At 40.0% G+C, this 25293-nt stretch overlaps 1 protein-coding gene and 1 pseudogene across 1 annotated transcript; one reads left to right on the forward strand and one right to left on the reverse strand.

Moving 5' to 3' along the window:
* Positions 1–563: 563 nt before the first annotated feature.
* samsn1b (SAM domain, SH3 domain and nuclear localisation signals 1b) lies at positions 564–21743 on the reverse strand. The gene is made up of 15 exons (XM_088320647.1): positions 21610–21743; positions 17045–17176; positions 16837–16880; positions 12904–12944; positions 12763–12837; positions 12065–12144; positions 8054–8192; positions 6681–7006; positions 5249–5326; positions 5069–5173; positions 4740–4875; positions 3039–3184; positions 1626–1823; positions 1396–1546; positions 564–983 (listed from the first exon to the last, which is right to left on the reverse strand). The coding sequence occupies exons 1-15, from the start codon at positions 21631–21633 to the stop codon at positions 790–792; spliced, it is 1869 nt and encodes a 622-aa protein (XP_088176773.1). The 5' UTR covers positions 21634–21743; the 3' UTR covers positions 564–789.
* LOC148349396 (U2 spliceosomal RNA) lies at positions 11203–11292 on the forward strand (annotated as a pseudogene).
* Positions 21744–25293: the final 3550 nt, after the last annotated feature.

A 25293-nucleotide genomic window follows, 5' to 3' on the forward strand; every position in this document is an offset into this window, starting at 1 on the left:
TGTAGTGAGCGATGACGTGTCAGGGACGGAAAAACAGGTCGGTAGCCGGGACAGGGAGAGCAAAATCTTAGTCGGGGTCGGAAACGAGTCGTAAGCCAGGACGGGAGTAGACGTAGTTGGTATCAAAAATGGGTCGTAAGCCGGGACAGGGGAGCAGAAATGGTCGGGATCAAAACAGGTCGTAGCCGTAGACAAACGGGAGCCAAAACAGGACAGGCGGGAGTCAGGGTTTTATCCAAAGAAAGTCAGGTAACCTGTCAAAAGCAGTTTTTAAATAAATTGGGAATACATACAGAACCTACTTCATGTTTAAAATTTGATGGGTGAAAGTAGAAGAAGGCAAATTCTGTATGATTCTAAATAGTTGTATTTAAAATCACGCTATAAAACATTTTCAGTAGCTAATTTTTGGGGGGTATTCTGTTAGCTGAAGAAAAATGGAAGGCTTTAAATGGCCATCTTGCTGTAAATTGGACATTTCGGTGTCTACTAGTATAAGCACAGTACAGTAACATTGAGCAAAATCATCACTCTTATGTATTCAGGCAGAGAAAAACACTATAATGACTGAAAATAGAGTTTATTTTTGAGGGCTGCGTCTTTTCTTTCTCGCAAGGCTTTACAAATGATAGTTCCTTGACTTGAAAAAGCAATTATGAACCATACTTTTCCACAGACATAAAATAAAAACATAAATCTTGGTGTCAAAGCTCAATGTGAGCCATGCCTTTGTTAAAAAATGGTGTTGATCTAAGCAAACATAAACATTCTTTTCAGGGCCATAGACACCTATAAGGAACAATCCTCTGCAGGTTGAGGAGGTTCATGAGGAACTGGAAGGTCTCCATCTTCTCCACTGTTGTCAGTGCTGTCACAAGGCATGTGGCAGCCAGAATCCCTCTGTACGGTATTTATCTTTCCTTTCTCGTTCTCGGTGGGGGTCTCGGCTTCTTGATTAGACTCCTTCTCCCAGTGATAATTAGCTGCGGTGAATAGAATGTTGCATACTATCAAAGAGGTCCTGTCTGTCCTTGTGTATCAGCTTTTTAAACATTCTGTCCTCATTAATACAGTTTAATCAGTGGTGGGCCGTCAGGGCCATAAAGGCCTCCTTTGCTGGCCTAGAAAATATCTGATGTTAATTTTATATTGTCAATGAATGTGTATTACATCATTTAAATGATTGATATAGGACTTAAAAGTCTTTCAGTTTTATTTTAATGTAATTGTTTACCTGAAATTGGGAACTCTGCTGTTTAATTGTATATCTATTCTAGAAAGTGGTAGTCCGGAATTTAAGGTAAACGTTTTTCAATATTTTGAGATCACAATCACCGTCTAATGTTCGCACATCGCCCACCCTGCCTGGTCTTTTGTGAGTCTGCAGATACTCACAGTGCAGTTGCCGTAAGGAGTCGACAGCAGCTAGCAAACGCTGCTTGTGTTCCGGGTCGGCCACTTTCAGTTTTTCCAGGTCATGTTCCCGTAGCCTCATCAAGTCATCTACTGTTTGGTAATCGTTCTGCTGCAGAGAGCTTGAATATTCCTGGGAAAGAAAACATTGACGTTCTAGCTGTTGAAGAACTTTAACATGTTTTTAGTGTTGAAAGAACAAGAATGAATACCTCTAAACTGAGGCGCCTCAAAAATTCATGGACGGTGGACCGACATTTTTGTGGGACTCTGTCTTCCTTGTATGACTCAGGACCTTCCTCTGTTAGCTCGTCCACATAAATAAATTTAAAATTGCCAATTTTCTTGTTCAACATCCCCGTCCATATTCCCATTGGCCGCTTGTGGATGATGTCAATCACATCGCCGACCTGAATAAAAGTTCGGTGGTGTTAAGAAGTTAACGGCAATGACCTGTTAACGATGAAGATGCTGTTAATCTTATCTTGTGACCCATTTGGGTTTTTTTCTCTTTTTGTTTTTGCTAAATGAAACTGAAAAATACAGTCTGGTATTGCACGGAATTATTTTATATAGAGCGGAATGGCAGCTGGGTGGTTAGCACGCAGCCCCACAATGCGGAGGTCCGGGGTTCAATTCCAGCTACCGCAGCCTTAGCCGTTCTCTCCGTGCCTGTGTGATTTCCCTCCAAGCATTCTGGTTTCCTCCAACATTCTCAGGTCGATTGGCCAGTCAGAATTGTCCCTAACTGTGACTTGGGAAGTGAAATGAAATGAAATGAAATGAAATGGGGGGCGGCAGTAGCTCAGGAGGTAGAGCGATCGTTTTAGGATTAAGGGATCCCAGTTCGAATCCCGGCTTGTCCGTGTTACATGTCGAAGTGTCCTTGGGTAAGACATTGAACCCCCAATTACCCCCAATAAGCAGGTTAGTGCCTTACATGGCTGCACAGATCACGGCCGCTATTGGGAAATGTGAAGCACGTTGTAAAGCGCTTTGGGAAGTCATTGACTTGAAAAGCGCTATATAAATGCAGATCATTTCATTTCATTTCATATACCTTGTGAACTATATACATTTTTTAAATTGCTGCAGCTGTTATTGTGTTTATTGTATTGCTCTAATGTTAAAATGCAGCAGAATTAAATGGAAGGAAACCAAGAGGAAGGCCGCAATTGACGTGGGTGGATGGTGTTATGAGAGCACTGCAGGAAAGAGGTCTAAATTTAGTGGAAGCTAGAGCTATTGTTGGTGATTTTGACTTTTATTGTGCACTGTAGTTTATGATTTTGTTAATTACGTACTGTCAATATGATTGTTACTAGTGTCCAATAATGTTGCTGTTCTTTAATTTCCACACCCTTTAGAGCAGATATATCTTTAGTATTTCTTATCTGAGGGTTTGTTAATTCCTGCAAGTTCAAAATCCATTTTTGTTTTCTCTTCTTATTTTGAGTGTCTTTTGGGCTATTAACCTAATAATACCCCATTGGATTCACAACTAGTTTTATTGTAAATTTTTAATAGGTTTTGCTTTAGGAACGGTACTTTAGGAATAGTTTCTGTTCTACAAACTATACTATTAATGAGTCTCAGTATGTTTATCATTTCTCACGACTGCATACCTTGAGTCTAAGAGATTCAGTGTCATAGGGACTTGGCACAAACTCTGTGTGAACTCTTGCTCGTCCACAGAATTGTCTTGTGCAAAAGAGTTCATCGTCCAGCCTCAAGCTGTCTCGAATACTGGAACAATCACTAGTGACGCCACCTGGCAAACAAGACAAATGGACAAGATTATGCAAATATGGTTGAGAACCACTGTCCTAAATAAATTGATGGTGCAGTGCCTAGCGGAAGTATTGTCGTTACAACTTTGTGCATTGCTACATTACTCTGCTACATTTTAAATGCCGAGCATTATTTAAAGTGTACTTTTGTCATGATTACCGATGTGAATCACCTGTGCCCACTCATTTGGCGGCAACCGCTCCGGGCTCTGATTGGCTCCCTGTCCCTATTTAAACCCAGTCCTGTCAATCCCCTGTTGTCAGTCCATCTGCGAACCTCTGTTGATACAAGGCAAGCCTTTGTTGACCCTGACTCGTTTTTGTTCCAGTTTGTCTCCAGCTACGACCCGTTTTGATCCCGACCACGTCTGCTCTCCCGTCCCGACTTCTGACCCGTTTTTGATCCCGATCACGTCTTCTCTCCCGTTCCGGCTTACGACCCATTTCTGACCCCGACCACGTTTTTGCTCTCCTGCTATTGACCTGTTTTTTCCGTCCCTGACACCGCCATCTCCCGCTACGGAAGATCCACTTCCGTATTCGGATCACAATCCGATTGCGAGAGCGATTTGTTTCCCGCGTCCAGTGAGCATCGGATCACGGGCGCTGCCCTTCCTCTTTCTTTCAATGAAATTGTGAGAAAACGTTACACGATTGGGTCTACCCTGTGGGCTGGTCGTAACAACTTTATTGAGTCCACATTTCACTTTCGTTGCCACATCCATCCCTTGATCCAGTATGTGTAATCCTCAAGGGATGTTTAGATTTACCTACAGAATAAAACTATTTGCAGTTATGGTAACGCCCTCTCAAGCACAGTATGTGAACACTGAATTTCTCCTCATGTGGATTTTCTCCCTACAGTATGTAGTCGATCTTAGCCCAATGTAAAACTATACAACAAAATATTGAAATCAGGGAGTCATGTTAATTTGTATATTGTCGGTTTATACATAGGTTGTGTGTCACCAGTAGTGAATGGTAGGCTGTGCATAGGGGGTGGCTTATACAGGAGCAACAAACTAACGGGAAATTAATTGGGAAAAATTACGGTAAAAGTTTTTCCGATACACCATGCCTGGATAAAACAAAAAAACGTCTTGGACGGTACAGATATATATATATTTTTTTTTTGAGTGGTTTGAAGCCTAGAGACAAAATGGATATGTTGTGTCTCAGTTAAGCTCTCCAGATTGCACAAGCCATTACATATGAAGGGCTCACGGCTTTCATGGTTTGGTGTACATGTTTTCTCCTATTTGTTTTATTATTTGACTATTTTAAAGCAGTTTAACTGGGTTGGTTGCTATTCAGGTATAAAGTATACAGTAACTTGTAACTAAAACGCGCTACTTTTTGGTGTCAGTAATCTGAAGGCTAACTTAAATGAAGTAACTAGTAACTGTAACTCATTATTATTTTTTAGTAATCCTGCTAACACTCCATTGATTAGTTTTGTATTTTGTATTTCCAAATGTATGCTTTTTTTTGTCTTGTTATTTTTCACTCAGTGTTTTTATGATTAAAGGTTCTTACTTGAGGAACTTTGCCTGCTGTTGAGGCTATAAAGGCTTTCCAATGAAGTACTGGAAATCTTGTGTCTTTCAGCGAGCATCTTCTTTGGAACACCAGAGTCCCATTTATTTTCTTGTGCTTTTTGGGTGTCGGCACACTGTAATGAAAATCATATATTTATTTCTTGCATGAAAACACAATGAGTATGCCAAAAAGCTCCTAGAATCAACTTTTTATGATGGAATATTTACGCATTTAGGGTAAGTGAGGCATTTTGTATTCTGTTTTAGTCGAGAATTGCCAGAAACAAAACAGGTAAGAAAATAAAAATAATTTGAGGACATACGTACAATGAGATCTGTATCTTTTTTTTCTGTTGTTTGAATGGGGCTGGCGTCAGCCCTTGGTGAGTCCTTGATTTCCCTGTTGCATAGTTTAAATACGTTGAGTTCCATCTTCAAACACAAAAGGAAAATGTAAAAGAACGCTCATTGCCACAAATTCCAATGTCAAAAGAGATAAACCGATACCGAAATGCCTGGATCGTGTTGTGGTTTCATAATAGGCAACGGCTTCATAGGGTTGCCCAGATGTCCAAATTCGGTCAACTGTGGGTTAAAATTGAATTATAATTATCTTTATTGTCCTTGATAACAACAAAGTGAACATTGTTTACAAGTAGATTAGGTGAGCCACTCCAGCATTTACATGTTATAAAAGGCTTAATAGAGAAAAATGAGTTTTAAAAAAAAATTATGTAGGAAATATTCACACGTAGTGGTCAAATAGTCGCCTTAGTTTAAGCGCATTAGAATAATAGTGCAATGAAAAATTAGCACTAAAATTAGACGTTAGCAGCAACATGTTTCCAAAATAATAGAGTTAGAAAAAGGAAAAATATGAACTCATTTTTTTATAGATAGGCAAATGTATATATAAATATGTACACACACACACACTATAGAATTATGCGAATATGTTCCAAAATATTCCACGCTCTCAAATTTGACTCATTTGGCTTGTCATCTCTACAACTGTGACATCATTGAAAGAACATAAAATGGTGAATCCCATTAACACAACATGTGAGGCCAGCTCTGAAGCAGATAATAATAATAATAATAATAATAATTTCCTTTGTATTGTCATTCTTTGTAACAATGTACACAGAACGAAATGTCGATACACCTGACCCGTTGTAGCGAGTCGGTGCAGCCGCAGCCAGAGGGCGCCGCCATTATACCAATTAGGTATGTCTCGGTCGAGGCGCGAACCAGCCGGTGATTGTATTGAGTTAGTCGATTGTGGCTTTTTGTTTGAGTTTTTCCTGCATGTGTGATGGTTAGTATAATTTTGTCCAGCTTGCTCCCAGTTAGCGTCAGGACTGCAGAGGGCTTTCCTGTTTTGTTAGACCCCCATTGGTGGCTCTATGTGTGTGCTTTTCCCCAATCAGCCCCTTTTGGGCGGCCCGCCCTTTGTTGTACCATTACTGCATCCACCTGCAATATAACGCCTAAGTGTCCTACACAAAAACTACTGCTTAAAAACTTGTAACCTCTTCAATGAATTGGCGACTGGTTTGATGAATAGATAGATAGATAGATAGATAGATAGATAGATAGATAGATAGATAGATAGATAGATAGATAGATAGATAGATAGATAGATAGATAGATAGATAGATAGATAGATAGATAGATAGATAGATAGATAGATAGATAGATAGATAGATAGATAGATAGATAGATAGATAGATAGATAGATACTTTATTCATCCCCGAAGGGAAATTCACATAGGGTGCTGATGTTCCTTCGATGATGTCGACGAGAGATACTGGTTTTTAAAATGCATTATCTCAGAAAATAATTGGAATATACAGATGAAATATGATTAGTTTTTTTCCAAAAACCATGTGCTATTTTCTTCACATTTTGCATGTTTAAGAATTTGGGATTACGCACCTTTAAGTCTTTGATCGTAGAAGGAACCTGAGATTCTTTTCTGTCAAGCTCTTTAATCAGACTCTCGAAGCGTTCCCATTCTCTTGGCTGCGAAAGCACCAACTTGCCGCCAGAGACCCACAGCTCATGTCCAGGTTGGTGGCAAGTGTGATAGAAAGGCTGAGAACAGTCAATGTGGTTCCAAACACTGGTTGTCCTTGAATCTGCTCTCAGGTTTTTTGCTTTCTCTTGCTGAGGTCGCTGATCACTTTGGAAAGACTTCTCATGGGCTCCCCCTGCCCGGCCGATGCATGTTAACACCGGATTTGACACATCTGATGAAATATCTGGCAATGATAACCATAAAACGTTTGTTACCAGCAAGCCACTTTGTGGATGATAAAGAAACACATCCTAAAAAGTCTTGAATCCAATACCACGTCAATACACGAGGGAAAAAGCATGTAAGCCAATCCGTTTTTTGTCGTCTATGTTCACATTTCATTGTATTTGAAACACTAAAAAATTTGTTGAAAAACATTTGCTTTTAAAATAAAACATGATTAAAAGTCATTGAATAAAAGGAATATAATATCTACCTATTTAAGCACTAAATTTGATCATTTGGATTAACAAACTTAAATGCAAAACAGTTAGTTGAGAAATGTTTTATATTGCATGGAATTTAATAAATATCTTGATCCATAGTATTGATCAATGATAAAAAAAAACAGCAAGTAGCTTCAGAATACATTTTTAACACGCATATATGTTAACATTTTAGTTTGACCTTTTTTTTGCGTGGGCTGACTACCTGAAGGCTGTCAGTGGCCCCTGGGCCTTAGTCTCCCATCCCTCGCAGTAAAACAGGAGGACAGGACATATACTGTATATAACTGATAAGGTTATTCTGTTTTCATTGTTGCACATCTGCAAAGAGATTACATAGGAGTCCCGTTACTAATTTTGATTATTATACCTCACTGTTGTCTGTTATTTTGACTATTACCCACTGTTTAAATAGTTTTCCATATTGTCCAATAAGGTTGCTTATTTTTTAATTTTCACACCCTTTAGGGCAGATCTGCTCTTGTAATCTAGGAGATAGGTGGAAATGTCTTATCTGAGGGTTTGTTCCTTTATTTCTTTCATTTATGTCTTCTCTCCTTACTCTGAGTGTTTACTAAGCTGCTCATTGTACAACCCATTTTTATAAGGTATGGAAAAAAAGATTTTTCAAAATTGTTAAATGTATATTTGAGTACTATTTTAGATAAATGAGTTTGCCGTGCAGTCAGGAGAGGCAGGTGAGGCATAGCTTCAGTTGTGTATCTATAATATAGACAGAAAGCCGGCCTTATATCTTGAAACGGCGATTACATCGTTATACTCACCGTTGTTTTTGGCCTCACGTTTTCCTTTTCCAGATAAACTCTGTTGTCCTTTTTTGGCTTGCACCAAGTGATGTAAAATCTTCAACCTACTTCCCGTTGAAGTCCTTGGCCCGTCCTTTTCATCGACACTATTACAACTCTGGAGCACAAAAAGTATTTATTTATTTATTTTTTAAATCAAATAGATCGAACAAAAATAAACATAAAATAAAACAGCATAGAGTGCTATATATGATTATCTTCGTGGAGGCTCCACTATAGTAAGGACCACAACTCTCTGAGAAGCAAACACGTCATCATTTTTACAAATAATAACATAACGCTCACTTAGGGCTAAGCCTGCTAACTTAAGCTTTGTTTATTATTTGTACTTTATTTTAAAGTAATTTTTTTGGTCTATCTAATTTTAGCCACTTTGAAAACACAAATATACCGACAAGGGACAAACATATTTTGGAATGTGAGCCATATAATGCAGTGCAGTACAAATATGGATACTGAATTCAGGCACAGTATTTAATAATCTAAATATAAAAAACACCAAACTAAACTGGCAAATGTCAAAACAGGAAGACTGGCGTTGCTAACTTGTTTATGCAAGCAATAAGCTCTACAGCCCATGCATACATACATACATTAAATTAAGGTGCAATCTAATACCAAAACAGCTTGTATTCTACTTTGATCTTATAGAATTTCAGTTGAAAGTTAAAGAGAAAGTGTATATTATTTAGTGCCTTCCGGTGGTGAATTGCCTTCATTAAATACAAAACAATATTGATTTCTATAATAAGCAAAGGTAGATCTGGAGTTGAGATTGTTATACAGTGTCAAGAACCGAAACAGGAGGAGGACCCAGATGCGTGACGTTTCTCACACAAGCTTTATTTTACGGGATATGGGGCAGACATGCACGTTAACCCAAAACGCCAGTGATTCGGCAATCGTTGGGTGGAAGACGTAAGGCAGCAGGCTGGCGTGGAATGACAGGAAGCCAGAGGCCAGCGAGATCGATACCAATTGCACAAGCAGATATCGGACAGATGGGGTCGATACCGGACAGGACGGGACAGACAGGATTTATATTAGGCACTGGAGACTGGAGTCCGATAACAAGCAGGACAAGATAAACGGAAACGATACCAGACACTGGAGATGGATATTAAACAGGACAAACTAGACGGGAACGCTACCAGACACTGGAGATAGATATCAAACAGAAAACAAAACTGGGGAGTGATATTACAAATTAGCGGTGCAAAATAGACGGGAACGATACCGGAAAGGAAACACAAGCAGGAAACCGGACAGAGTCAAAACCCATGTCTTGCGGGTGCAGATGTTTGTTGACGAACTGACAAAGGGTGAGTGAGAGCACTGAACTTAAATAGGAGGGAAGCCAATCAGTCAACGAGCCACAGCTGGCGCCAAACGGGCAGGGGCCATTGGGTGCCATGGGCAACCGTGACATACAGATTTTTTTTTTTTTTTATTACATTGTTTCCTTTTTTGGTTGGCCTCGACCATTGTTCTCAAACAGCTGTGTTTTTATTTATTTATCTACTTGCAATGCAGTTATTTAATCAAAAAAATGAACATTTTGAGTGCCTAAAATATTTGTCCTGTGTTTATTGTAATTATAAATTACTCAAAAAAGAGGCTTCGATTATTTAATGATCATAGAAATTCAATATCAATATCGGATTTGTCACGACCTGAACGGAATCAGGACCCAAATGCGTAGCGTTAACTACAAGTTTATTGATAGAAAGGGGAAGGGCAGCGCCCGCGATCCGGTGCTGTCTGACGCGGGAAGCAAGCCGCTCACGCAATCGGATCGTGATCCGAATACGGAAGTGGATCTTCCGTAGCAGGAGATGGTGGTGTCAAGGACGGAAAAACAGGTCAATAGCCGGGACAGGAGAGCAAAAACGTGGTCGGGATAAAAAACGGGTCGTAAGCCAGGTCGGGAGAGCAGACGTGGTCGGGATCAAAAACAGGCCGTAGCCGGAGACAAACGGGGAGATCAGGAACGGACAGGTGGAAAAACGGGTGCAAAAACAGGACAAGCGGGAGTCAGGGTCTAAAAGGCTTGCCTTGTATCAACAGAGGTACGCTGACGGACTGACAACCAGAGAGTGAAAGGACTGGGCTTTACAAAGGGACAGGTAGCCCGCAGTGGCTGGCGCCAAATGAGCGGGCACAGGTGATACCAATCGGTAATCATGACAGGATTGGATTGAATCGATTGAGACTACTATGTATTTACTTGGATCGGACCGAGACCAAAATCCCCAGTATGGCTTACTAAAAATGCATAAACTTGCAAGTGTAAAGGGTCCTTGAAAAAGGATGAAAGATTATAAAAGAGATTAATGCGAAGAGTGAACGTGATTTGGCGGGCGTACAGCACGAGTGACCTCACCCACATTGACTTACACGCTGCCTTTACCCCGTCTAGCCTCAGTTGTGTTCAAACATCCGGAGATTCGATACCTCCAAAAAATCCAACATAGAAATAAAATCCTACTCATGCGTAGAGGACAGCCAAAGACAAACAATGATCGTCACGGTCACTCACGTGAAAGTACACGTGCAAGGACATCCACGCAGGCATGCTACCTGCATGTCATGTGCACTTAGGATTACACAAGGCTAAATGCCGCTCAGCCAGGCGAATAATTATGCTGTGTTGTGGGCTGAGTGACATGAGAAAATGATCGAATGGGACCAACTTTTCTGAGAAAGCAAATACAGTTTACGCAACCTAAATTCGGGGGGGTGGGGGGGAGCAATTCAATCTGCAATACAGTTACCCTTAAATTATGTCTTATGAGCACCGATCTTCACATCACCATTCAAAACTTGTTGGTGTAAACATGAAATTGTGCTTTTGAGTTTGAATATCTGAAGGTGGCTCTTTTTCGAAAATGATCACGGACAAAAATACCTAGAAATTTGCTAGGTTGCAACCCCCAGGTTTAGTTGATATTCACTAAGGTTATGTAATTCGTGACCACAACTGCATTTCCCACAAAGGCCATTATGGCATTTCTCAATTCCTTATTCTATTGGAAATACCGTTTTTCTAGCGCAGTGGCAGTATCGTAGCCCATGAGGTTTGAAAGTCCAACTGCACCGGGATAATCTTTGATTTTTGCAATCCGGAGATGGAATAAGAGCTTGCTCTGTCCACTCCACGCATCGGCCCGGTATTGCAGTACCTCCGGGAACGGTGCATTCGCAATGATCGCAGCAAGGCTTTAGGGCTAGGATCTTAGCTTGGCCTTTTGGCTGAGAGTAAGTGTCCCGGCTCCTGGGCTTTGTAGCGTATTATGAACTGACTGATAACGGATAATGGATAATGAATAACGAAGATAGAACAATAACCCTTAAAAACCCCATTCTATTGGAAATCTCAGTGATCCTAGAGTACCTAAGACCAAGAATCCAAGATTTGACCTTCAACCTCAGTGGAACTGTTTAAATCTAGGCTTGAAACACACTTCTATTCTATAGCTTATGAATGACCTATATTTCCTGTTGACGATATCTGTGTTTTTTATTTTTTATTTTTATTATAACATCCGTTGCAGCCAGGTAATCCCTTCTCAAGGTTTCTTCATTTCCTCATTTTGAGGTTTTTGAGTTTTTCCTTGCCCTAATGTAGGTTTTACATCAGGAGATGGTGTCCTAATAGTCTGTGGTTTGCAATAATCTATGGCCTGTGAAGCCCTTTGAGACTCCTTGTTATTAAGGGCTATGCAAAAAAAAGTTTGCATTCACCAAGGTTACATAAACTGCATTTCCCACCATTCAACACTAGTTAGTTGACACACATTATAATTAACATAATAATGAACATCGTTTCCTATGCAAATTGGTTTATGACATTCAAAGGTTGTCTTATAAAGATAACTGTTCTGTCTAGATGTTTGTTTTTGAGTATAATATGACCGTATTTATAAACTTCAATATTAGGAATGGAAATGTGGATACAAATACATTTACCTGAGGTAGATCATTTTTTGTCTTTCCAAAATGCAGCTCCTCCCTTTGGTCTTCTGTGGTGCTTTCACAAGCTGCGTGAGCTTTACAAGTAACATCAAATATAATTGTTAACCATTTAAATATTGACAAAAATATCGAGTTTATGTATTACAACTAGAATTGATATAAAACACTGTCATCAAGACTTGTGCAACCCCATAAAATGTATTTTTGTCACAATCCTGCCCTCTTCTGTCAGGTCACTCTCTTTTATTCTCATTCTCTCTCTCTTGCTTTCCCTATTTTCCTCCTCTCAGCTGTTGTCACTTGTATTGATTCTTCCTCTTTCCTTTGTCATGACTGTGTCCCCTTGGTTCCTTGCTACTTTGTCGACATTCTTGTCATGTTCCAAACACCCCTGTCACAGTGCTCTTATATATTCAGTGTACCGAAACCCCGCCTGACCTCCTGGACTACAAGTACCGCATGATGAACAACTTCACTGCTTGGATTTCCTGGATAGCCAAAACCTCCACCTGTCTATTGGGTAATGTTTGTGTTCCTCTGGTGGTCTGGATACTTTTTCCCCGCTGCCTTGCAATTTGTGCACCGAACTCTACCTTAGTAAAAGACTATTGTTTAATTGTACTAATCTGTTCTTCTGCATTGCGCTTCCACATCATCCCGAGTCAATATGTGACATTTTCAATTTTACGTACCTATCGTGAGTTCAGTCTCTTTATGATTCACATCAAGTCTTGGACTTGATGCGGTCCAACATGTGTAACCTGTTTCTGTAAGAGAAGACACCGCCATTAAAGCAGTTTAACACAGTCGTCTCTATATTCTTTGACACTAACCTGATATTTCATTTTCCATCGCCGAAGTTGGAATACAAGACCTATAAAAGACACAAAAAACAGTGAAAGAGTGTATCACAACTCACTGTTAATCCAACTCCCATATGTTAAAGTCAAGGCCCAGGGGCTAAATCTGGCCTGAGAGAATATTTTCCACTAGCCTCTGAGATGATCTTGATTCACTATTGTGTTATACACTAAGAGTCGTTGATGTTTTTTACTGTACTTTACTTCTCTTGAAAAAAATATAATTGTACTTGAACCCAATTATACTTAAAATGTACATTTCAGTTGAGTAAATGAGAGAAAATTGCTTATAATCTCATCTCATCTCATTAGCCGTACCGCTTATCCTCATTAGGGTCGCGGGGGGGGCTGGAGCCCATCCCAGCCATCTCCAGGCAGTGGGCAGGGGACACCCTCAACTGGTTCCCAGCCAATCGCAGGGCACACAGGGACAGACAACTCATTCGCTCATTCACACCTAGGGACAATTTGGACCGGCCAATTCACCTGAAATGCATGTTTTTGGAACGTGGGAGGAAACCGGAGTGCCCGTAGGAAACCCACGCAAGCACGGTGAGAACATACAAACTCCGCACAGGAAGTCTGGAGCTGGATTTGAACCCACGCAGGAGGTTCCCATGACATAAACTGTGCCGCACAAGCGCTAACCACTGCGCCGCAGTGCTGCCCATTGCTTATAATTGTTTTTGTTTTTGTTAAAGAAAATTTAGTCCACTTTTGAAAAAATGGCCACTAAAGGCTACGGATAGTGCCTGAACAAAAATCAAATTTCATGGGCATTTTTATACAAATATTTTTTGCTTGTTGAAAATTACTGAGAAAGCCATGAATTTTTTTTTTTTTTTTTATCTGATCATATATATTTATTAGGTACGTTTAATTAGGTTGGACAATACACTATGTCACAAAATTGATTTCACCCCTCACATTTCTGCGAAGATTTGATTACAATGTATAATAGAAGATCAGTGAAGAAATATCGCCTTGACACAATGAAAAGAAGAACGTTATGTTTGGGGAGGATCAGCTGTTTGTAACCTAGGAGACATGATAAAAGAAAGGGCATATAGAAACAGATTCAGATGTCTGGGAATTGAGGGTTTTGGTACAGTCCTCTCCTGTTCTCCCTGCAAGTTAAACATCCATTGGTGTCATCCTCTTATTATGAGTGTCTACTAAACTGTAATTTGGAATCATACAGTATGTCACAAAAGTGAGTACACCCCCCACGTTTGTGCGGTGATATCATTATAATGTTTTATAAAACATCACTGACAAACTTTATTTGACACAATGAAAATAAGTCTGTCAACAAAAGCCATGGCTTACTGAAAATATTTCCTTTGGTCTGATTAGACAAAGATTAATTTATTTGGCTCAGATAGAGTAAGCATGTGTGGCGGCAACCAGGTGGGGAGTACAAACATGTTTTTGTGGTGTCTACAGTCAAGCATGGTGTTGGGAATGTCATGGTTTGGGGCTGCATGAGTGCCACTGGAATCGGGGAGTTGGATTTCATTAAGGCAAACACAAACTCAGATGGTCGTGTGAAATACTGGAGCAGAGAATGATCCCCGCCTCGAGAAACTGGGTTGCAGGGCAATATTTCAGCCTGACAATGACCCTAAATACACTTCTAAGATGACCAAGGCATTTCTTAAGGGGCTATGGGTAAATGGGATGGATGAACATCTTTGGGGAATCCTCAAGCGGAAGATGGAGAAGCACAAGATCTTGAATATACCCCATGCTCAGTCATGTTGTCATGGAGGAGTGGAAGAGCATTCCAGTGGCAATTTGTGAGGCTCTGGTGAATTTCATGGCCAGGAGCTTTAAAGGGGTTCTGAAAAATCATGGTGGCCACAGAAAATATTAAACTTTACGAACTTTTACTTAAGGGTGTACTCACTTTTGTTACCAAAGGTTTAACTTCCAATGGCTATATTTTGAGTTTTTTTGTGCGGAAAATTGAATTTGCACTGTTATATAAGCTTTACACAGAGTACCTTTCATTGAGCCAAAGTTATGTTTCTTCACTGTTGTTAAATTAAACATTATGAAGAAATCTCTGCAGAAATGGGAGGGGTGTACTTACTTTTGTGACATACTGTATGCATTATTTTTAAAGGGTGCAACATTTTATAAGTCCACCCTTCTGCTTGTAGCCATGTTTAAATCTTGCCCTCTGACTTTTCAATATTTCTGTTTTTCGTTTACAAGGGAAAATGATAAATTTGTATTTGCTCCATTGTGTGAGTGATCTGAAAACCAGTAACTTAATTCTAGGGTGATCAAAGTTGATTTTCCGGAAAGTAGCAGATCATGAATCCTGCGTTTTATTCCATTCCAGTTTTTTAATAAAAATGGTACTGAACATAAACCCGCCAGGCTTCTTCTTTCGTCAGGATATTAAACTGAAAATAGTTTGGCTAGATGAGGAACACACTAATTATTTTTAGCAACTGGTTGACATTCACACACACTTGTCAACGTTTTACCTGTATTTTATACTTTTTCTGATCATTTCAAATTGCATATGCGGTATAATGATTTTTCTATGGCGAAAAAAATAATTAAAAGTTTTGGTTGGACCGATCTCGTCTTGCCCATTTTGGTTTCATTCTGGATCGTCTCGGTCACTGATATCAAATGACAACATCATTGTAGATTGCTAATTCTGTTGCGGTATTCTACATAGTCCGTCTTCCTGTGAGTAAATAGTTGCCGCGTTGTGTTTGTAAGGTTTTTTATCGCTTAATAAAGGTAAATGCAATCAATAATGAGGGGAATAATCGGCTCAGATTGACATGTATGCATTCAAACCTTTTAACCTCAGTAAAAAGTTTACCTATTTGGTTTCAACGGCATCATTCTTATGTATTTTCTTATGTTAGCCCAACAGTTATGGTCTGGTCCACCACTGTCCAGCAGAGGGCACTAATCAGGTTTGGAACTGGCCACAGGTGTGTCCAATCACCACACACCTGTCCCTAATTATCCTGACCCTCTGTAAAGACATTTTGAACATTAGTCAAGTGTCATGTCCTGCACGGTTGTCATGGCGCCCAGCTGGCCCCTTGACACCGGCTGAGACGCATTGGACTGATTGCTCTTGGAGTACTTAAGCTCGCTCCTTTGTACTGTGCATGGCTGGAACATTTGTTAAACCTGTTTAAACTCCGTGAGACTTCTGTTAAAATCTGTTAAATGCCTAGTTCTGTGAATCTGCCTGTATTTGATCCTGTTTTGTTTTTGGTCTGATCCGTTTGTTTGTTTTTGACAACTTGTCTTTTGTTTGGATTTCTAATCCACTCCGTGACCATGGATCCCCGGATCGAGTGTCCGGACCTTCCTCATCCTTCCCCCAATAAATTGTGAGTACGTCTACGCGAATGGATCATTTTTTTTGTTTCCCGCTCCGCTTCGTGACATCGTCATTTTCTCTTCCACTGCCATTGCTACATCAGATTTGGTTTTGGATTCCTGTTTTCGGTTTGCATATTTTTTAGTTACTGTATTGGCTCCCACTTGTTTTTGTTTGTTACTTGGGTCATAGCATTTCCACTGCCACGATATTTTTTTTATTTTTATTTTTTTTTCTTATTTCTTGTTTGGACAGTTTGTTAGTAGTTCTGTGAAACCGGGTTGTTTGTTACTGTGTTCCTTGCATCTGTGTTTCCGTTTTGGTCTTTGTCTTTTGTTTGGACAATGTCAGATTTGATTTTGTTTTGACATTTTGTTGTTTGTCACTTTGTACCTCATTTTTGTCATTTGATACCATTCCTTTTTTGAGCACCCCTGCTTCAGTCATTATTAGGCCCCACCACCCCCAAAACACCAACTCTAAAACACTAACACGTATCAATTATTACATTCATTTGTATTTGCTAGAGAAAACTCGCTTACCTTCTATTGTGTCTTTTTATTCTTACACTGTTTGGTGTTTGGACCTTGAAGAAAAGAAATAGATAACACTTAACTTTAAATATAAACAGAAGCAGAATGCCTGCTCGGTTAAACAAAACATCGCAATAAAACAGTTTCTGTTCACAGTAATAGACACGGACACTTTAAGGGGTAAGCTCATAAATGTAAAAAAAAAGAAGTAACTTACATGACTAATGTTTGGATCGGAGCCAGTCCATTGGGATCTTCGCCTTAGAAGTGGGCTGCAATGGTACTTCGGTAATACATCTTTCAATGATGAGTTTTGGGACGGCTCATATATGCTCTCAGAGGAACCATCCTGGGTCCAAACAAAATGAATAGATTAATATCTCATCTCATCTCATTAGCCGTACCGCTAATCCTCATTAGGGTCGCGGGGGGGCTGGAGCCCATCCCAGCCATCTTCGGGCAGTGGGCAGGGGACACCCTGAACTGGTTGCCAGCCAATCGCAGGGCGCACGGGGACAGACAACTCATTCGCTCATTCACACCTAGGGACAATTTGGACCGGCCAATTCACCTGAAATGCATGTTTTTGGAATGTGGGAGGAAACCGGAGTGCCCGGAGGAAACCCACGCAAGCACGGGGAGAACATACAAACTCCGCACAGAAAGTCTGGAGCTGGATTTGAACCCACGACAGGTTCCCATGACATGAACTGTGCCGCACAAGCGCTAACCACTGCGCCGCCGTGCTGCCCGAATAGATTAATATGATTAACTTATAGTGACATTTATCGCCTTCAAATGGTAAAATAATAATCATACACCATTGACAAATATACATCTTGATTTGAAAAATGACCAAAAATAAATTAATTTTACATAACATGAGGCTCACTCAGGGGTTTTTTCATCTTCCTCGCGCTTTGGAGCACACATTTTTAGTTGCAACATCGAATGTCTAATTCATGGCCCGTGGGCCGAATGTTTCCTGGCTTATCATTTATGTGGCCTGCGAGAGCTTCAATTTCTGGTCATCTAAAAATAAATGGGTCAAAAGAGTGCTATGGCGAAAAGTCATATTACCCTCAATGCCTGTCGACAATGTTATACCCGCAAACTCACGACTTTATTTGGGCCCATTCCTCCATGCAGATTTCTCCTGGAGTAGTGATATTTTTTTGGGGGGGGCTGTCATTAGGCAACATGGACTTTCAACTCCCCACAGATTTTCCATGGGGTTGAGTTCAGAAGACTGGCTATGCCAATCCAGGATCTTAAGAAGCTTTTTATGAAGCCACGCCTTTGTTGCACCGGCTTTTTGTTTGGGATCATTGACATATTAAAAGACCCAGCAACGTCTCGTCTTCGATGCCCTTGTTGATGGAAGGAGATTTCACTCAAAATCCTAACCGTATCCTTAGTTGTTTCCTTTACACAAATAAGTTCTGGTCCCATTGCAGAATTGCAGCTTCAAAGTATGATGTTCCAACCCCAATGCTTCACAGTGGATATGGAGTTCTTCGGAGACAATTCAGAATTTTCTCCAAAAAAAAACACAATAGCCTGTGTTTCTACCCCAAAAAAATATTTTTTGGTTTCATATGACCATAACTCATTCTCCCAATCCTCTTCTGGATCATCCAAATGCTCTTTCATGAACCGCATACAGGCCTGGACATGAACTGGCTTCAGCAGGGGGTCCCGTCTGGAAGCACAAGACTTGATATTGATAGTATCCTTTGTTTCTGTCGTTCCAGCTCTCTGTTGGTAGCTCATTAGGGCCCTCTGTGTGGTTGTTGGATTTTTGCTCAGCGTTACTGTCATTATTTTGACACAATGGGGTGAGATTTTGCATAGAGCCCCAGATCGAGGGAGATTATCAGTGGTCTTGTTTGTCTTCCATTTTCTAAAAATTGCTTCCACAGTTGATTTCTTTACATCAAGGGCTACCTATTGCAGATTCAGTCTTGCAATTGTGTCTCTGGTGTCCTTCGATAGCTCCTTGGTCTTAGCCATAGTGGAGTTTGCTGTGTGACCTACTGAGGTGTTTTTCATACCAATAAGAAGTTAAAATTGGTGCCAATAATACAGGTAGCAAGTGGAGCCTCGTTCGAACTTGTTAGAAGTTAGACAGCTTTGGGAGCCAGAAATGTTTCTTGTCTATCGGTGACCAAATACTTGTTTTCCACTCTGATTTAGAAATAAATTGTCAGTTTTGTCCCCCACATTCTGTTTCCCCCATATTGACAATTACAGGCCTTTCTAATATTTTCAAGAGAAAAAACTTGCAAAATTGGCGGTTGACTAAATACTTATATATAATAAATCAATTTGTTAAATCAATAGCAAGCATACTGTATTTGAATGCTTACTAGAGGCCAGCAAAGGCCGGCCTGCTGTAACAAAGGCATTGCTTTGGTCCAAAAGCGTACTTGAGTTAGTAAAACAGGGAAGTAACAGTTGATCGCCTCGTGCATATGTGATACGCAAATTATTTTACTGTAAATTAAATTATAAACAAGTTTTCTGTCTTCACTCCATTTCATTCAGCGAATAATGTTTTTTTCATCTTTTCAGCAAAGTCCTTCAAGTTGTCATATGGTTAATTCTTAGGTGGGAGTTATGGGACTTTACGGAATGGAATTTACTGTAGACCATTTTAAGCGAGCTTGTGAGGAAGAAATTTAAAACTGCTAATCACAGCTAAAACTTCAACGTCCATCATTTAAAGGTACGCTGTTCATACGGTTTCAAACGGTTTCAAACGGTTACGTGGTGGACAAAATAAATGTATTGATTTTGAAGCACTTGCTTCATCAGTTTCACCAATTGCTTTTGAAGTAAGTGAGTGAGCAGGAGCAAGTCTCGGGTTAGCAAGAGCGGCTAACGGAAGCAACTAGCAAGAATTGTGAGTGTTAGTTGGAGTAGATAGTTGCAAGTTAAGAGATATCTGTACTTGGTAATGGCCACCTGTAGTAAGCAAGAATAGACCCATTGAACTTGACACGAATGCACTTTATTGAATTATTATCTGATATTTGTAGCAGAAAGATGTCAGAGAAACATGCTAGCTTCTTAGCATGTTTCTCTGACATCTTTCATTTGAAAAACTAACATGTTGCTCTTTTCCGCGGATTGAAATGTTTTGAAATGATGAAAAAGGATATCATTTATGTAGGAGGACAAACATGACACAAACATTTCTAACATTTTTAGTTGAATATAGTTATCCAAATATACGTGTATGACAGTAAACACACACCACATAACAGTCAGTTGTCACCATGAACACCAATGAGAATTATTGTTATTATAAGAGATACTCTTATTATATCGTATGCTGAGAATAGATGGAGACAGGAAAGATAATGACGATGACAGTGAAAATAGTAAAGATGATGATGATGACTGCATTCACAGAACTTATGTAAATATGTATATTCTTGAGGTATTTGTTGTATGTAAACACACAGGATATTTAGCTATAAGACACATCTATTAAGGAAGTGGGGCAGGATCAAATAAGCATATGCTTCTTTCTATTCCTTTTCGAACATGTTACGTTCACATTATTTTTGTTTTTTGACTTGTTGATTTGTTTTATTTCTGTCACGGTTGCCATCGCGCACAATTAGCCCCGCCCGTGTGGCGCCAGCTGCGGCTCATTGACAGATTGGCTTTCCATCTATTTAAGCTCAGTGCTCTCATTCTTCCTTTGTCAGTCGGTCAACGAACCTCTGCCCCGCAAGACGTGGGTTCTGACTCGGTCCTGTTTTCTTGTTGGTATTCCCTGTCGGGTATTGTTCCCGTTTATTTTTGTCCTGTTTAATGTCGGTTTCCAATTTAGTTCCCGTGCATTTTTGTCCTGTTTATTATTCTCTCCAGTTTTCGTTCCCATCTAGTTTGTCCTGTTCATTTTTGATATCCTGTTTTATTATCTATCCTGTCTGTCCCGTCCTGTCCGGTATCAACCCCATCTTTACGATATCTACTCGGGCAATTGGTATCGATCTCGTCTGCCTCTGGCTTCCTATCATTTCACGCCAGACTGCTGCTTAACTCCCCATTTCCCGTAAAATAAAAGGCTTGTGTGAGAAACGTCACACGCTTGGGTCCTGGACCTGTTCCGGCTCTTGACAATTTTGTTTGAAATAAATAAAGTTTTATTTATACATTTGTATATATTTGTGTATGTGTGTTGCCTTCTTCATGAGGCTTATACAAAAGCTTATATTTTTTGCCGCTCCAAACATAGGTTTGGAGGTATTTTTTGGCCCGATACAGTGCTTTCAACATTTTGGGTGTCCAACATTTTAAATGTACAATCCCTACCTCCCTATCAGTGAGGATGGTAAAAATGTCTATTTCTCAGGCTAGTAGTCAAGTCCTGCCATATTTATTTGTACAGCCCTTTGATCAAAAAGTCTCAAAGGGCTGCACAGACAACCATTACAACATCCTCAACATAAAGGGAAGGCAGATCTCCCTAAAACCTCAGCATGAGGAAAGTTAAGAAACCACGAGAGGCTATTTATGTACTCTGTCATTCTATTAAACCCTAGTCTAGTTAAATTCATTTTGTTATGGAATTTATTGGAAAAAAACAAAAAAACACGTGATCTACTATTATGTATATTGTACTGAGTGGTAATCTTTGGGATTAGTTCAAATCTAACTACAGTCTTGTAAGCAATGCGTGATCACTGTCAACAATGTTGCTGTAGAGATTATCTTGACAGTATCATCTCTGCATTAATACCAGAAAATTCAGAAGATGATTCTTACCAGAGTGAAGCAAAACAGGTTCATTTGGAAGCGGCGCGGCAACGTCAAGCCAAACGGACAATACAAACAATCCGATGTGTGGTGTCGGAGCACTTTCACAAACCCTCAAAGCCCCTCGGTGATGCAAAGGCTGGGCACACCCCATGCTGCCTGCAGTCCTAGAACCTAATCCCGCTTTGAAATCCTTTCCTAATCCAATAGATGCAGTGAGCCGTCACTGGCCGACACGAGCCGGGCCACCCGATGCAACAAGACAATAAACAGTTGTACAGATGGGTTTTTGTTTAGCGTGTGTCTGAAATGATTATAATGATGTGATGGCCTCATCTCAGTCAGTCAATCTAAGGCTAGGTTCACACGGCAGGGAAATCGGATGTTTTTGCACGGACGCCACCTGAATCCGATCGGTTAAAGTCCGTCTGAATGGGACATATCCCAAAGGTTTTCAGCAGACCCAGGCCACTTTCATATACATCCATCCATCATCTACACTGCTTATCCTCAATAGGGTCGCAGGGGTGCTGGAGCCCATCCCAGCTATCTTCGAGCAGTGAGCAGGGGACACCCTGAACTGGTTGCCAGCCAGTCACAGGGCACACAGAGACAGACAACTCACTCGCTCATTCACACCTAGGGACAATTTGGACCGGCCAGTTAACCTGACCTGCATGAGGAAACCCACGCAAGCACGGGGAGAACATGCTAACTCCACACAGGGAGGTTTGATCTCACAACCTCAGAACTGAATGGCACATATCCCAATTTTTTTTGCAGACCCAGGTCACTTTCATATCCATCCATCCATTATCTGCACCGTTTATCCTCAGTAGGGTCACGGGGGTGCTGGAGCCCATCCCATCTGTCTTCAGGCAGTGGGCAGGGGACACCCTGAACTGGTTGCCAGTCCGTCACAAGGCACTCGGAGACAGACAACTGACTTGCTCATTTGTAGTTTAGTGCCCACTTGTTTGGTTGTTACTTTGTTCCTTGATCTGCATTCCCAGTTTGGACAGCACATGTCGTTGGGTTGCTTGCATTTCCACTGCCATTGCTACATAGGATTAGATTTTGGAGTAGGACATTGTGTTAGTTGTTTGCGTCTACCTGTTTTTCTTTGTTACTTAGCTCATTGCATTTCCACTGCCACGTCAGGTTTTTTTGTATTTAGTCTCCGGTTTGTTGTTTGGACAGTTTGTTGGTATTTTTGTGAAACTGAATTGTTTGTTACTTTGTTCCTTGCTTTCCCATTTTGGTCTTTGTTTCTGGTTTGAAAAATGTCATTATTTTTTCCCTTTTTTTGACATTTTGTTGTTTTGTTAACCCTTGTTTGTCACTTTGTACCTCCCTTGGTTATTAAATACCATCCCTTATTTTGAGCAACCCTCCCTCAATTCCTGCCTCCCACATATTGATCCACCCACCCTCAAAACAGTTTGACCCATTTGGGAGTGATTCCCCCTTCCAAAATTAATTTTGCACTGCAAAGTGTAAAGTCACTACCTTTTGAAGTAAACTATTGTCCAAATAAACTTTTGAGTATACGTAGTTCTTTTTTACTATGCAGTCGTGATAGTAATTCCGTTTTTTTAAATTTATTTATTTGGTTTATTTATTGGCAGTAATTAGTTACTAGTTCATTTAAAAGTAATCCACATACCCTACCTAGGATTACTGACACCCAAAAGGAGCCGTTACTCTAAAAGTAACTATGTATTTTTCTCATTAAAGTATTCATTATTTGATTATCCAAGAGTGCCATGTCTAATCTCGTTGCATACGACGTTAACTACGTTGATATCGATGCCAATAAGATTTTGATTCTGCAATTCTACGTCAATCCAGTAGATAGCAGTGTCATACCTCAGAATTTACTCACCTCGACGACTATTGACAACCTCGGATTCAATTGAGATGCATGTTAATCTCTTAAATAATCGTTTAAAGGGACAGTGTGTATTAGTTAGCGCTTCCTAGTGGTAAATGAATAATTTATTCAAAAGAAAATTATTGGTTGGAATCATAAGTAAACATTCATAAACTATCGTATAAATTTGGATTTTTTTACATTAGTAAACAGTAAAGCATATGTTTTTTGTCTTTTTTTCTTTTGTCCTCACTTTTCCCTTCTTTTCACCAGTCTATCTGTCTTTCTTCTCTTTTCTTCTTTTTTCTATGATTTTCTTTTTTTCCTTCCTCTTTCTAAATTGTCATCTTTCTTTTCTTCTTTATTTCATCATTTTTTCTTGCTTCTTTTTTACCAATTTCCTTCATTTTCTCTTTCTTTATATTTAATCCTTTTCCCTTTTTTACCTATTTCATCCATTTTATATTCCTTCCCTTTTTCCTTCATTTTATTTTTTTTCCTTTTTTCTCTTTCATTCATGAAAAGCTAGACCAAACATTTAAAAAGGGAAAACGGTGCATTTTGGTTTCTACAAGTCTCCGTAATTCTTATTTTTCCTCGTTTATTTTAGCTGATGTTTTTCGTTTGACTCCACAATACAGTGACAAACAGTGGTCAAATATTACACACTGTCCCTTTAATATCTTGCCATGTTGTATGTTTATTCACAGGACAGAAACATTTCCACTTTATTAGTTTTTTACAGCAGGACCCTTTTGAAAGGGCTTTTTTGAGTGCTGCCTTGGGATCTGTATATTACCTGCATAAATATCACTCTTTGCAGCGATAGGAGTTCTTGAGAAGCTTCATCAAGCACTGTAATTCCTTTCTTGACAGTCAGAGTGAAGTATCCATCATATCATTGCTGTGTAAAATTAAATGGACAGTGTGTATTTGGCAACTAGATGTTGCTGTAATGTGTAGTGCAACTGAAAACAAAGAATACAATTTATCGAGACTGAAAGTGACTAAAAGGCACCATTTTTTTTAAATTTTTGCTCCGGCTTTTTGCAAGGTTTTACTTTTTGGGGGGACTAGCCATAGCAGCATAGCTTTTTTTGTCAGTTTACTGTTTATTTGGAAGTGCTATTACCTAGTGAATGAAGGCCAGAGCTCCAATGAAAACCCAGAGTGTCCCCAAAAGCCTGACCGAAAGTCCACCCTTATTTGGTGAGTGCAGGGCAGAGATGGGCTCGAAATGAACACAAAGCAATCCCCAGGGATGGCCTTGGCACGCTAAAACGCCTTATTCATGTTAGTGGGCCATTCTCTGGCTGAAACTAGTCCCAGAGATGGCCTTGTTTCAACCCTAACCCTTACAATCCACACCTTTCTCTCGTTTGTACATCAGTGGTAATAATTTAGCCCTGACCATTTAACGACAGCCAAACTAGAGCTCTGATCGCCATATTTCCAATGCCAATCACAATACAAGGTGATCTAAAAGTCTTGGGCATGTTTTGACATTGAACTCATTCTCACTCTACGTATCCAAGAACCGGTTTTCCAGCATGTTGATGTACGTATCACAATTGACGGTTGCTCTTTCACAGAAAAATGGTCGTTGACAGCTTTCTTCGTCATGGCACAGAACATGGTCCCCTTTAGCGAATCCCGCTGATGCTCTAGAACAGGGGTGGCGAACACGTTTGACACAACGAGCCGAAGTTTTTAACCATGCGAGTCAAAGAGCCACACCAGGCACTGACCGGCATTAGGCGTAACCTACGCAGATGATTGGCAGTCAGTCATGTGAGCAGCATAAAAACATCAAATCTGCC

The sequence above is a fragment of the Urocampus carinirostris genome, chromosome 17, assembly GCF_059441175.1.
Source record: "Urocampus carinirostris isolate Australia breed hairy pipefish chromosome 17, RoL_Ucar_1.0, whole genome shotgun sequence".
Lineage (NCBI taxonomy): Eukaryota > Metazoa > Chordata > Actinopteri > Syngnathiformes > Syngnathidae > Urocampus > Urocampus carinirostris.

Excerpts from the sequence above, each read along its gene's own strand:
- samsn1b (XM_088320647.1), bottom strand. The coding sequence starts at position 21,633 with ATGAACCTGTTTTGCTTCACTCTG. Across the intron at positions 17,177-21,609 it reads ACCTGTTTTGCTTCACTCTG|GATGGTTCCTCTGAGAGCAT; the intron begins GTAAGAATCATC and ends GTTTGGACCCAG. Across the intron at positions 5,174-5,248 it reads AACACGATCCAGGCATTTCG|ATGGAACTCAACGTATTTAA; the intron begins GTATCGGTTTAT and ends TTGTGTTTGAAG.